At 35.5% G+C, this 14,282-nt stretch overlaps 1 protein-coding gene across 3 annotated transcripts in view; it reads right to left on the bottom strand.

Moving 5' to 3' along the window:
• The window catches only part of ROBO2 (roundabout guidance receptor 2), a 462,417-nt gene that overhangs the window by 16,029 nt on the left and 432,106 nt on the right, over positions 1-14,282 (bottom strand). For all 3 annotated transcript variants that reach the window (XM_062002636.1, XM_062002644.1, XM_062002650.1), the window contains exon 24: positions 13,489-13,703. In XM_062002636.1, coding sequence (XP_061858620.1) covers positions 13,489-13,703 — 215 coding nt within the window. The remainder of the gene's footprint in view (positions 1-13,488; positions 13,704-14,282) is intronic.

Raw genomic sequence — 14,282 nt, 5'->3', positions numbered from 1 at the left:
TCTGTGTGCTGAACAGATGTGTCATAACAACTACTCAACCATGAGCAGGGAAGGAAAATAGTTCTGCAATCATATCTAATTTATCTCCCCCTGCCTTCCACCTTCAAGTTTGCTGATCCAGATTCTCATTTTAGGGGCTCCCATATGCACTGTATATCTGGAGCAACTTCAGTGATTTTGCAAGCTATGCAGCAATATAAGTTTGCATACTTCTGGGGTTCTTTTCTCAAGAAAAAAAAAGGTGGGAAGGAGTTATATTTAAATGCTAAAATTTTCCTGTTCATTTGCAGTATTTTTATAGGTTAAAAAAAGAATTTATTTTGACCAAATTTAGTCTCAGATTTATATGTATAAATATAGACTAATCAAGCTATATGATTACTCTTTAAAAAAACCTCTTTGATGCTGTTCTATGTAGCAGATCATTAAAAGCATCTTGCAGAAACTGTAAGAGCATAGTCATTTACTACATTCACTACATTCCTATTTCACTACATTCCTAATTTTTTGATATTTTTATTCCATTAATTAGATTTAGTGTTTAATAATAATAACTGATGAAAACTAGCTCAAGAGGGACAGGGAACTTCTAGAGAGAGTCTAGTGCAGGGCCACCAAGATGATCAGAGGACTGGAGCATCTTTCTTACAAAGAAAGTCTGCAAGATCTGGAGCTGTTCAACCTGGAGAAGAGTATAAAGGGTAATGAACAAAAGCTGGAACACAAAAAGTTCCATTTAAGGAAAAATTTCTTTACTGTAAGAGTGATGGAGCCCTGGCACAGGCTGCCCAGGGAGACTGTGGAGTCTCATTCTCTGGAGGTTTTCAAAACCTTCCTGGACACGTTCCTATGCGATCTAGGCGGACCTGCTTGAGCAGAAGGTTGGACTACATGGTCTTTATTATCATTGGTCCCTTACAAACCCTGTCCTCCTATGATTCTAAAGATCACCATTTTTTGATTTGTTTTTTTCATGTGTATGACTTTCTTGCTAAGTATCTGGGGGATGTAAACATTTTAATTTGTTTATAATTGGTACCTAAAGTTGTTACATGCTTTTAATCCTATCTGCTGTGGAAAATACATATGCCAGTCAGAACTGCTCTTTCAGTGCTATGCAAGGCCTAAATGGTATGATAGTTGATGGAAGGTGACAAAATGGCTTTTTTTGGAGTTTGTTACTTTTCTGGTCAACTGACCCCAAGCTAGTAAAGAGCTTTTGCTCTTCTCGTTAACTGAGACCAGGATCTACATTGCTGTGAGCTATGTTTCCTAGTAAATCCTTTCATCAGATGAACTTACGTCCAACATGGCATCACATACTCCCTGATCTAGATAAACCTGATCAGGAGTAAGACGCTATCACCTACACTATTGGAAATATTCTCAGTGCAAAGAGGGCAAAGAGAAAAATGTAACCATAATCTCTCTAACATGGAGTTTCACATGAATACATACATGCTAGAATAACATCTCAGTATTCAACTTCAGAGATTGCCTGACTGGAGATCTTGGGACTGATCTACGTTCTGACTGATGTGCACTGTGAGGAGGTCACTGCACTTAGGCAGACTTTTCTCCCAGTTGTGTGTTATTTGCCTGCTATTGGAAGTTAGTAGACTTGAACCCCTCATGTGGACATTTCCTAACTCTTCTCTATCAAAATAAGACCAGATGAACTTAAACGGTATGAAAAGTATGTCTTTGCTAACCTGACTCATTTTAACTGAAATGGGTTACAGAACGCCCACCCAAGCAGCTAAATCTGGAGCTGGGATAAAGCAGTAATAAGCATTGGTGGAAGGCTGGAAATATTAACTGCTATAGCTGGCACAGCTGCAGCCAGACAAAGATGAGTGATCAAGCATTTGTTTCATAGATAAGGATAAAATATCATATGAACATAGATAAAATATTAAAATTTCATTTAAAAATAAAAAATACCACTAATGTAAAGAAATTCAGATATGAGCCTGAAATTCCATCCTAGCTCATAGCACATTGCACAGAAATTTTGCAAAAATAAACTCGCAGTGTGCAAGTGTAACTAGTGAGTGCAGGACAAAGATTCTTCACACGTATTTTCCTGACTAAAGAAATGTGACTACTAATCTAGAATGCTGGTTTGAAAAGAAATAGAGACCAAACATTCTCTCTTTTATCCCTCCATGAAAATGAGAGAAAATAAATAGCACTGACATAAAGCAGACATGGAGCAAATACGAATGATGTGCAGGCTCTCAAACCACATTTTTCAATGAACCTAATAACTGATTACAGAATGTTGTATTTGTATGCAACCCTTCCAATAGAACTTGCTGAGCAGTATCAGACTTTTTGTGGATTTAGTGTGTGTAAGTGGAGACAAGGATGAATCCACTAATTCTTGATTTAATTTCCAAGGAGCATTAAAAACGAAAACTCTTTGAACTTCATGGCAAATCATATCATGTGTGTGATTCCAGAAACTGGAACCAAAGTGTCTGGCAGGAGAGATACGTTGCACCTGGATGTACCAGTGCCTCTTAGGCTTGGCAATCAAACACACCCTCATGATGTTTCTCCTTTCATATCAGTGAGAATGTTTCATAGCTGCTCTGAATGGGTGAAAATAACTGTCCAGACTGTAAAGGAGTCAGAACCTTCAGATTCTCTGCAGAACAATGAACAGAAATAATACTGCTGCCTCTCTACTACAAGACATTATTTTCATATAGGGTGAGGAGGGGTGCTGTGGTGCAGTAGGCTTGTGGTAGGCATTTATGACTGATCCTCACTACCCTGCAAGCTATCAAATTGTAATGAAACTGCAGTAAGCATTGAGGAGTTATTTCCATTTGCTAAGGTTTTCTAAGGAAAAGAGGGGAGAGCTGTTTGTTAACATGTAGGTTTTATTTTGCTTCTGTTTTGCCTGCCGGATCATTAAAAGAGTAAGAAGGTGATAATCATAAACTCTGTACCACAAGTGTTGGACACATTGTTGTACCCTAAACTCTAATATTCTGCCTGAGAATTGCATACAAGTACACAGTGCATTTGTGACCTAATTTAACTAGGAAAATATAACTGGCAAGAGAGTTCTCAACCTTTCCTTCTACTTTCCATTTATATAGCTATAAGAAATTATGTTTATTTTAAAGTGTTTGTGTGTCCATTTGCTTTTGTTATTAGTCCATTTGTAGTGGAAACTGTACTTCTCAATGGATTGATTAAATTAACTTTGGGTAAATCTTTGCATTGCTTTTACTGAAGATGAGAACAGCACCAAAAATAAAAAAAAACCAACCAAAAACCAAAAAACAGTTGGGAATGATATGTTCCCTTCATTCAAGACTGTTTAAGAAGCTCTTCAAGCAAGCCAATATATTTTAAATCATAGTTTGGCCAAATATGCCTATAGAAGATGAGTGAAGTTCTACATCAGACTTTTTTTTCTGTTTGCTTTGATTTTTTTAAATGACAAGACATAGATACTCAGTCAACTTTCTACCAGTTTAAGAAGCAAGTAAGGGTCTTAAATATTTTTAATGGTGAAATAACTGTTTTCCAAGGATGATTAGGTGTGACATAAGCAATGGCAAAAGTCACAGTGATTTGAGAAAAGATATATCTTGTCACCTTGTTGTTTGTTATCAACACAGAACTTTGCCATAATTTCTTTAATTCACTCTTAACTCTCCTAAAGGCAGTGTTTGCTATGAAGTCACTGTATGCATAAAGCCTGCAATTTTCAGCCCTAATACATGGAGACATTTCTCACAAATGCACACATTTTACTGAAGGATAGATCTCAAGCCAGAATAATAGTAAAACATTTTAATAGGAATATTATGGGACCTGTGGAAAGGAATTGCCTGAGAAAGTGTAACAAAAATATGATCAAAGTTATTATTTTGCTATTAGATCTGTGGATTTAAATAATTAAAAGTAACTTCAAATATAGTCTTTCTTTCCAGAATATTTTAAACTAATTAATTCTTTTCTGTTTTTACTAGAAAGAAAACATATCTATCTTTAATGATAAGAACTAAATTATGTTGAAATTTCATTAATTTATTATAATAGATTGGCTGTTTTCAAAAGCAATAGTCGATTTACCTCTGTTACATCTCACTTAGAAGATTCAGCTGGCATAATGAAATTAATTTTTATAAAAATATATTAACTTATTTCATCATGTTTTTTTTTTTTAAATCAGCTATTAATAAGGCTTTTAAACTGTTTTTATTGTTAACAATAAAAGCACACCAATTCACCCCATGCTTAAAAAAACTTCACAGAAAAATACACTTTTTCAAGAAGAGATGCGACAGAAGAGCAAGGATGGAGATAATAGTTTAAATGTGATGTTCACCACTGAAAATGTGAATGATTGTGAGGAGATTTTGCAAAAAATAAAATTATCAAAGACCACATGGCAGAAATAGTGATCTCTTCACCAAAATATTAAATAGAGCATATGTCAGTAAATCTATAGCAGAGTCAGCACAAAGGGAAATTGCAGCAGACTGAAGGTGCAGATTAAAAGCATGTGATAGTCACTACTTCACTAAAAATGAAACATAATGCAAAGCTGCATTTAAAGTATACTGAAAAAAATATCTCCGTCTACCTTATTCCATGCATGTTAGAGAAGTGTGAGACGCAGGTTCACTGAAAAGAGAAGAATAAGCAGAGACACTCTTCATGCAGAAAGCATCAACTTTGAGTCTACAAACCTGTTCTTGTCAGGCTGGTTCCATCCAGCCTAAAACCAGCTTTATCTGCTGCTGCAACCAACGCTTGTGCAAAACTGCCGCTGGTAAAGATCGAGTCATCTGAGGAGCTACCTACACTAGATCTATGACTAGAAAAGTTACGGTCCTCATCAGACGCAGAACCCCATCCATTTACCATTGAACCTAAAAACAAATGTAGGTGTCTAGTGAGTTGTGCACATATCATATTTTTTGATCATCTAAAGCTTAAAGAGCCATTTAATATGTCCATTCTCAACAGGAAACCCAAAATTCATTTCACAGAAGAGCAGTATTCATCTAAAGCTTAAAGACCCACGTAATATGTCCTTTCACAAAGTTTATCTGACAGAGCTTGGTCACTATCAAAGAACACTATCAAAGCTAAGATTTTGTTCATAACTTGTTTCATGTTGCTTTGATCCTGTAAAGAAAAATGACACATATGGCCTACAAATGCAATGCTCCATAATAAATTCTTTTGAAAATTAATAGATCTTCCCTGTGATTGAAATTGTGATTTTTATTACTTGACCTATATATAAATCAGTGTCTAGTTTGATATTTGCAAAACAAAGCCTTCATTTAGGAGAGCACAAGTATAAGTCTTGGTAGAAATCATTGAAGACAGGTATGGGCTTCAAGAGCTACCCTGAACAAGACTGGCATGATGTCATTTTCTCAATCAAAATATTAAAATAGACGAACAAATTCAATGGTCTGAAGAAGGCTGACCTAAAGTAGATTAATGTTGGGTTTTTTAAAGGTTAGAAATAATTAACATCCAAAAGCAGAGCAAATATATACTCAGATTTAATACTGAGTCAGTCACTAAGCCAATGCTGGCCTCATGGTACCTTTCAGCTACGGATTACCAACACTGCAAGAGACAAAAGTGATAATATCATAAAAACACCGTCAGAAAACCAGGTACCAGAAAAAGCATATGAAAGAACTATAGAAAACTTGACATAACTCAATTGTAAAGAGCTAAACAGTGAAGTGAGGATTCACCTTATATGTTCTTCCTTTATATTTTCTTTTAATTTTTTCCAATGTGGGAAATATCAATCAGCTACCCAACATGGCAGTACTAATATATTTTGAATATATTGAAATTATAGGCTTTTTTGTGGCTTCAAATGGAGTTGATGATGTTCTTTACCTCCAAAAATCATTAGTAAATGTCACAAGGTAATTCTACAAGGTAATTCTAGTATCTAAACCTGCTCCAGGAACAGGGAAGCCATACTAGTTAGTTACAAAATCCAGATGAAGTACAGAGGTATCAGACTGCTTTTGGGACCTGAAGTGCTGTGTGGCATTGCACAATGCTGTGTGGACATAGCATATTGTTTCTCATATAGAACAGGCACCTATTTTGCAATACCTGAAATCTGCTTTGTAAAAACAGTGGCATGCATATGTTGAAGAAAAAAGTCCCACATGAGAATCTGCAGAGAACTAGATTACAAAGATATGAAGACACATGTAGTGAGTTATATCACGGCCCTGACTTGACTATTCAGTTAGCATAGTTGAATTTATGTAAATGTAGGTAAGATTTGTAGTGAGTGGTGCAAGTCATTCTTCAAAGGCTTTTTTTCAATCCATGTCCATGAAAGTATTATTGTGTTCAAAAAGTTAACTAGTAAATCATCAATGACTTGCTTATTAGTACTAAATTGATAGGCTAATTAACTAGTGATGGTGTTAAATATTAAAACTATCCTGTAAAAACAAGTCTTGAATACAATCAGTGAATAATAGAATTTAGTCAGTAGCACACTGCACTACAGAGCCCAAGAACAATGGATTATTTTGTGATGCTGCAGTGACCAAACCTTTTTATGTCAGCAAAGTGGCAGGCTATAAAAACAAAAGCCAATGCACTTCTAAGATACAAGAAAACAAACCAAAGAGGTCTATGGAGGTCTGACAGGCAGAAAGTGTGTTAAGTGCAACAGAGAGTGACAGATTTTGATTCTGCTTGCCAAAAGCACAGAAAAAATTGCTATTTTCCAAACAGACTTGACCTGTTGCAGGCAGATGTAAGGAGGCCCAGATAACAGCAAGGGAAGGCAAAAATGAATTTTCTCTGAGAAGACAGCTTCTGAAGTTAAAATCAAAGTGTAATAGGACATCATAGAGAATTGAGAGTAAAAAGACTTAGCAACAGTTATTGATGATGTATGAAAAGAGATACTACAGATAAAACACTTCATGAAGATGGAAGAAAATGAAATGCTATAGCTGAGGACATTTTCAAACAATTGCTTATCAACATACTCTGCAAAGTATGCACAAGTTGAAACATAAAATTATAACTAGACCTACAAATTTCAAAGGATGATGCTTGGGTGCTAAAAATTTAACATGTATCTTGTTAGTTTCAGGGCCTGAGGGTTTTGTATGATACATTCTACTCTCTACATAGAGACATATGAAAACATACTGTACAGTATAGGTATGGTTTTCAGTATCATAAGTACAAGACTGTGGATGTTTTAAAGGAATACAAGTTTGACTTTTCTTTTGCTCATATTGCTCTGTCCTTTTTCTAACCAGTCACTCAGCTGTTACACAACAGATAATGTAATGTAATTTGGATGGGACTCTTCCAGACTATGGCTAGGAAAATCTGGTTTTTCATCTCTTCTTTGAAGTGCTATACTGAGATCTATTCCACCAAAAAAATAACCCACATTTTAAGTACGAAGTAGACTAAAAATCGGCAAAAGCCCATAATGCTCTCTCCAATGGGTCTATATACACCTATCATTCTACACACCCATACACATGGTGACTTTTCCTAAAAATAGTTTAATTTTAATTATCAGTAGAGTGTTCTTTTCAGATTTTCATTTTTTCAGGCTAACCCTATAGGAAAGCCCTGTTCCTGAACTGTGTTCCCATGGACAGTAAGCACAAACAAGGCCAGGAATAGTGCACTTTGCCCATGGATCGCTTCTCTTTTACCTCTTCTCCAGCAGCTGTGTTAGGAGGGACTGCCTGTCAGTCTGCAAGTGTAGTTCAGTTCTCATAGGGACATGAGTTTTATCAGGACATCAACACAGTTGCCAATTAAAGCAAACAATGACTCCAATTGGAGGACTGCATCCAGTTCCATGATTCCCAGCACCAGAAAGATATCAACCTGTTAGAGCAGGTCCAGAGGAGGACCACAGAAATTAACAGAAAGCTGGAAGATCTCTCCTGTGAAGAAAGGCTGAGCAAGTTGGGGTTGTTCAGAGTGGAGAAGAGGAGGCTCCAGGCTTTTTAATATGTAAAGAGGATTTATAAATTGAGATTGAGAAAGACTTTTTAACAGGGCTTATAGTGACAGGACAAAGAGCAATGGTTTTAAACCAAAAAAGAGTAGGTTTAGATTAGATACAAGGAAGAAGTTCTTTATGATGAAGGTGGTAAGACACTCAAAGAGGTTGCTCGGAGAAGTTATGCATCCTCCATCATTGTAAGTGTTCAAGACAGGTTGGATGGGGCTTTGATCAACCTGGTTTAGTGAGAGATCCACACCATGGTGGCTGGATTAGACGACTTTTAAAGGTCTCTCTCAACACAAACCACTCTATAATTCAAGGATTCTAGGATATTTCTGGCTGCTGGAACCAGAGGCAAAACTCATAATTGCTGAAATCATTAAGCTACCATGAGACATATATAGCATCCACAGTTATATGTGATCACTTACCTAAGGATGAAATCTCTGCATTGTTTTATGGGTTCCTGAGCTACCGAGTTCCCGAGTTTCCCTGCATAAACAATTTCATCCCCAAAAACTGTTGTAGTAAACCACCAGTCTGCTTTGCCCTCCAGAGGTGTAGATATTGCCCAGAAGGCATGGGAGTACTGGAGCCCAGCCCAGGCACCTCAAACCACCAAGCAGCTGTGTTAACGTAGCACACATGGTGACTGCTTATTTAAAGGCATCCACTGGCCTCTTGTACTCCAAATCAGATGCACATTTGTTTCTCTCTGAATAAAGACAGAATAAGAGATGCTGACATTTCCTTCAGATCAACTGTGCATCTTGAAATGGAATGAAACAGGCTTTTAGTTTGTCCTTTACATGCAGCTCACTATGTGTTTTCCAAGAGCACATATGAGTTTTTTATGCTTTCTGGCAACTGTAAATTTTACTCTTGCTGACAGCAGCAGTAAATGCTTTATGCAGAACAAAATCAACTCTGTGAAAAGTTGAACTCTGTTTTCTTGCTGCATAAAATATCTCTTGGTGCTAATGCAAAAAGAAAGCTTCTTTTCTCTCAGGGAAAGGTGATGGGAATGGAGGTGCTAGCTTCTTGTACACTGCATGCCACTTCTTTTAGTGGCATTTTGCAGGAAATAAAAATGTTATTTTTCTTTTCAAAGAGTACTCTTTACTTTTTTTGCAAAGTTTATGCTTCACTTTAAAAAAAATAAATCTTGTGCAGTTGTGAAGTAAAAGCTGCTCACAACAAACTTAACACTTCAGAAAATTCCATCAGATACTTTTCTGTATGTACCATACTATGTACATGCTTAAAGTTAACAGATTACACCACTGTGACTTATTATGTGCTTTCCTTCAAAACATCATTAAGCACCTGCTAATATTAAACCCCTCATACTTTGCAGAATTGTTTGTGAAACAAGGCTAGATTGCTTAGTTTTGTGAAGTACAGATGAAGACCTTGGAGACTGATGCTGCTTCATTTGAAACCAGTTAAAGAATTCCTTTAGCCTTGGTACAGGAGAAAGACATTACCTTCTTTTGGATATATCTACTACTGTCATCTTTACAAAGAATGTCTATTGATTTTGGTGGAAGTAATAGAATGAAAGAGGCAACAGTCATTGTACCATGAGAATAAGGAAGAATAATAGAAGGGGCTGAAAGTATAATATAAATATGATCACACTTTAAAAATGAAACCTACTCGTATACTTTATATTATACTTTGCCATAAAAGCTCAAATATGTAAGCACCTGAAATACACGCTTAAGTTTTACAGTTTCTATTTTGGGGAGGGAAACACTAAACAACAGGAGGTAAAAATTACACATTCAAAGTCGGTGCTTCACAGGTGCAACCATTATTAATGCCTTTCACAAACACTGAACGAAAAATATATTTATGCCACTTAGCCAAATTTATTTGTGTTTTCATTTTCAGTCTTTCTAGTTTTTTGGTTTCCATATTGCTGAAAGGCACAAAAAATTCTCTATTTTATTCAAGCTGTTAGAAAAGAAATGCACACAGAACATCAAGTTGCTCAAATGTTGCTGAGCAGTAAAATACTATGATAAAGTGGCATCTTGCTGTGTCTCTATTACTTCTTCAGCACTAAAATTAATTTATGATCAGTCATCAATTCATTTACATGTCGTTTTATGCTAAATCCATCGTTGCTGATGAATGCATATCCCTAGATCCATTAAGCTAGAGTAAAGTCTGTGCTTTATAATATGACCCTGCTAATTGTTGCATTACCATTTTTATGGGATACAAAAAATAGCAGTTTCCTATTTTCTGAGCACATATTTAATCCATGAAACACATTCATCCTATTAAATTCAATCTAACTGCTTAATACAGAATCTTTTGCAATAGGTATCCCTAAGCAAATCAATATAAATATTGAACTCTGCCATGGTAAAATATGGTTCATGAAAATGATTTTGTGTAATTTTCAAAAATTATTCCATTTGTGCTTAGACACAATGAATGAACAACTTTTACCATACAGTGATCACTGATTCTTTTAATTAAGACTAAAACATGACAAATAAGGACTTTTATTCCTTACTGGAGATGTTTATAATTTCAGATCTATAGAGTTCTATTAAAAAGCTCCCAATTGGTTATCCATTTGCAGTGGTATTGTTTACAAGAATATCTCTCTGCTTATTTCAGTTTGTATCAGTGAGGTAGAAAATGGCTTGTTTAATTTTCATGCTGGTTAATGGATGTACCTCTCCACTCAGTCAAAATGCACCAGGACTAAAGATAAAACAGTCTTTACTACCAGCTTCACTGGTGGTACTGGGGGAGGAGAAGATAAGGAGAGGGGAAAGAAAACCCTCAAACCATAATACTTTGATTTGATGAAACATAGTGTTGTTCTTAGTGATTTCAAGTGAGAAGCAAATGAATTTCTTATACTCTCATCATATGTAATTAATTAAGTCTATTAAAGTAGAATAATATGACAGACCCTTCGTGACCATGCCATAACTGCACAGCAATTCATTAGAAGGGCAAATTTTAAACAGAAGCAAAATAAAAACCATATTTCAATGTGTCTCTGAACTCAAAAACAACATTAGACAATTGTGAATTAAAAGTAAAGTGAGCAGAAGAGTAGAAGTTTTACAGCTGCTTTTCAGTTAGTTCCTTTTTTTTTTCAATTAGAATCAATAAGTTGGTATCTAACAAATCCTGCTGGGAATGAAGCAAAACTTTCACTTTAACATTCCATTCCACAAATGTTCAAATCAAAACCTTTCTCCTTGAGTTTTATTTGCAATATCTGGAAAATGTTAAGATATAGTTATAGCGCACTCCTCTTTTATTTTCACTTTATTATACACGTGAATATGACATCTCTGCCATCTGCAAAGAGTAAAGCTTAATCGTTTAGATTAATTCCTTGTCTGAATGTTCAGTTAGCTGTAAGTAAAACTCAAGGGCCAAGAGGACAACATGAGTTTTAAACAGTTTAAAGGAGCAACACTGTGGTTTCAGAGCAATCTAGCAGTTTGGAAACAGCTCACATAGCATCAGTGTTTTCCTTCAGAGAATCCCACATTTGGCATTGGAAGAAAACCTTGGTCTCAGCTCAGCCATAAAGAACTAAGTACCATTCCACTCTAAGAGTGAGCATCTTCAAGTCATTGCTGAGGTGTGCTGACAGTACAGAATAAGGAAACTCACCCTGCTCACCTTACAGCAACTCTTATTTGGAGATGGCCTGGAACAAGGGATATCAATTTATATTTCTGAACAAATCCTGAACTCACATGAAAAGAAATATTGCTTCATCTGAGTCAGCTGTTCTCATTTGCCTCCATCTTTTTAATTTAATAATTAAAGAAGTATATAGATTTATAAATTCCTAGGAAAAGCTGTGTGAAAAGAATTAGCTTGTATACTCTCAGTGCAAGACACTGAATTTAGTACAGAAATCTATTAATTGGAGCAGAAATGAAGCTATTCCTTGCACTAGGTCAGTCCATAATATTAGGTGAAGATGCAAATAGGAAAAACATTCATTTTCTAATTTAGAGATATATCAACACCAGCATATTAATAAATATGAAAAGGAAAATATATAGCAAGCTCATTTTTTTTTATTATTGTTTATTGCTATATTACCAGTGCAAAACCTTTACTGTATTCCTAATGGAAAGGCTCTGAGCCACTAGTGAGATATGCAAAAATATGCAGAATTATAGCCTGAAGGAGATTACACTAAAAATTCAAGTGAAGTGACTTAACATACTCATGCACTAATAAGTTAACCTTCTCAATCAGGGATTTAAACTTTAACTCTATGGCCTTCAGTTGAATTTGGATTTAAAATCACAGCATCAGAGATACAACTCTTTAATCTTAATTAGATTGGTAAACAGTCTGTCCCTAGCATGAAGGAAAACCTGGAAAGTGGGATTAAGCTACATAATATTTAACTGAACAAGGGAAAAGGAAGAAAATGATAGGTATTGCATCATGTTTTCAGAATAGCAAAAACAGCAAAATCCTTGGAGTTTCAAAAGTCCAGAACAATGAGATTAAATTTTGTTGTGCTATGGCAGTAATTTTTACTGAGCAAGTCTCTCTAAGATACAACAAGCAATCAGTGTTCTGCTGCTGAGATCAAAGACTGAAGCACCCAGTAGCTTTTATGAGCTATGTACATTTGAGTCTGCAGTAAGGCTGTCTGTTGTGGATACAGTGTATTATGTGGAAACCCAAGTTCAATCTAAAGAGAAATATACTGATGCATTCAAAAAATACATTAAATCCACACAATATCTGTATTTTTCAAAAACTGTCTTTAAATGCCTACATTTCAATAACAACAATTTCATTCAATCAGATTCTGTGCACTAGTTTATTGTGTCTTTCTAGGTCCCCTTCGACTGTCCCTGTTGTAACTTTCCAAGGCATGCGAAGAGTGAGAAGCACTGAAGGAAGGAGTATCAGAATAATTAAATATCTCACTGAAAGGGAACAATTACTAAATGCAGCAATACAAAGTAGGTTCAAAACATATTTTTGTACATAAATGTTGTATTTGCTCTAAAAATAAATGTTGTGGTGATCTAACTGCATTTATTTTGAAGACTTTTAACTTCCTTGTGTTCATCTGTGAAAGCATTTGCCCCAAAAATTTCTTTAAAATGTTTTTAGATAACATTGTTAAGCTGCTCCTGATTTATGAAATATACATTCCTAAGCCGAGGTTTTCCCCTTACTTTTTATGTAACTGGCTTCCTTCTCCAGTAGAGTGAAGTTTCCATGAAAGCTAGGATATAATTGAGTTTTCTTTCAAGTCTTTAAAGCTTTTTAAAATTCATGACATTTCTTATCATTTTGCAGCAAAGCAAAGTATTTTCAAATCCTTCTTCAGTGTTTAATATTAACACATTTTAAATGTTACAGAACTAGAGTGGAAGAAATTTTCACTTAGAAAGGGTTTGACTGATGATGTATTTTACTGTTAGGAACAAATTGTGTTTAGTTACCTGTCACAGAGCTGTCTAGATTGTCCATACTGGAGCCTGGAGTATGTTCTAGACCTCTTAGCGGCCTACTGATTTCTACAGTTTCTTCTTCAATATCATCCTCATCATCATCATCATCTGGAACATCTGTTTCCAAATCTGAAATAAGGTTTCCAGATACATATCCCAAAGGTGGAATAGGAGCCTGAGGAGGTTGTGTATTGCTTTGGATGTGCCTACACAAACAAACAGGAAAACATCATCAGAATGGATGAAACTTTGTACCCTATGGTCAATAGAAGATAAGCCTTTCAATACATCCTGAAGCAGATTAACAACACCTGCTTGCTAGATCAAATTCAAGAAAAGTCAGTTCAGTTATTCATCATAACCTCTAATATGAAACTATCTGTACATTTTGCAGTCTTAAATAGACTTTTTCTGTAAGATAGGGAAGCTCGAGATTGTATGTTTACAGATGGGGAACAATGTACACAAAGGCTACTTAAATCAGGAAGGAAATCCATGGAAAAGCAGAATTTTGAATCCCAACTTAGCATATATGTGTCTCACTCAATATTCCAACTTGCAAATCACACATTGAGCCAAAATTAAATTTCCCTCCTTCTGGTTAAACACACTCAGTGCCCTTAAGTAGAAGTCATCCTAAAGAGAAGGAAGTGACCAGTAAGACAGAAGAAAATTTTAAGTCCAATGAACTTGGACTTGACAATGAACAACCAGCAAGGCCTTTTTATTTTGGTTTATTCCAAGTAGTTTAATTGATTTAATTGCAGCAGTAATAGCACATGCAT

This window comes from Colius striatus, chromosome 1, assembly GCF_028858725.1.
Source record: "Colius striatus isolate bColStr4 chromosome 1, bColStr4.1.hap1, whole genome shotgun sequence".
Taxonomy (NCBI): Eukaryota; Metazoa; Chordata; class Aves; order Coliiformes; family Coliidae; genus Colius; species Colius striatus.
Note: the sequence above shows the minus strand (reverse complement) of the source record. Positions and strands in the feature narration are given on the sequence as shown.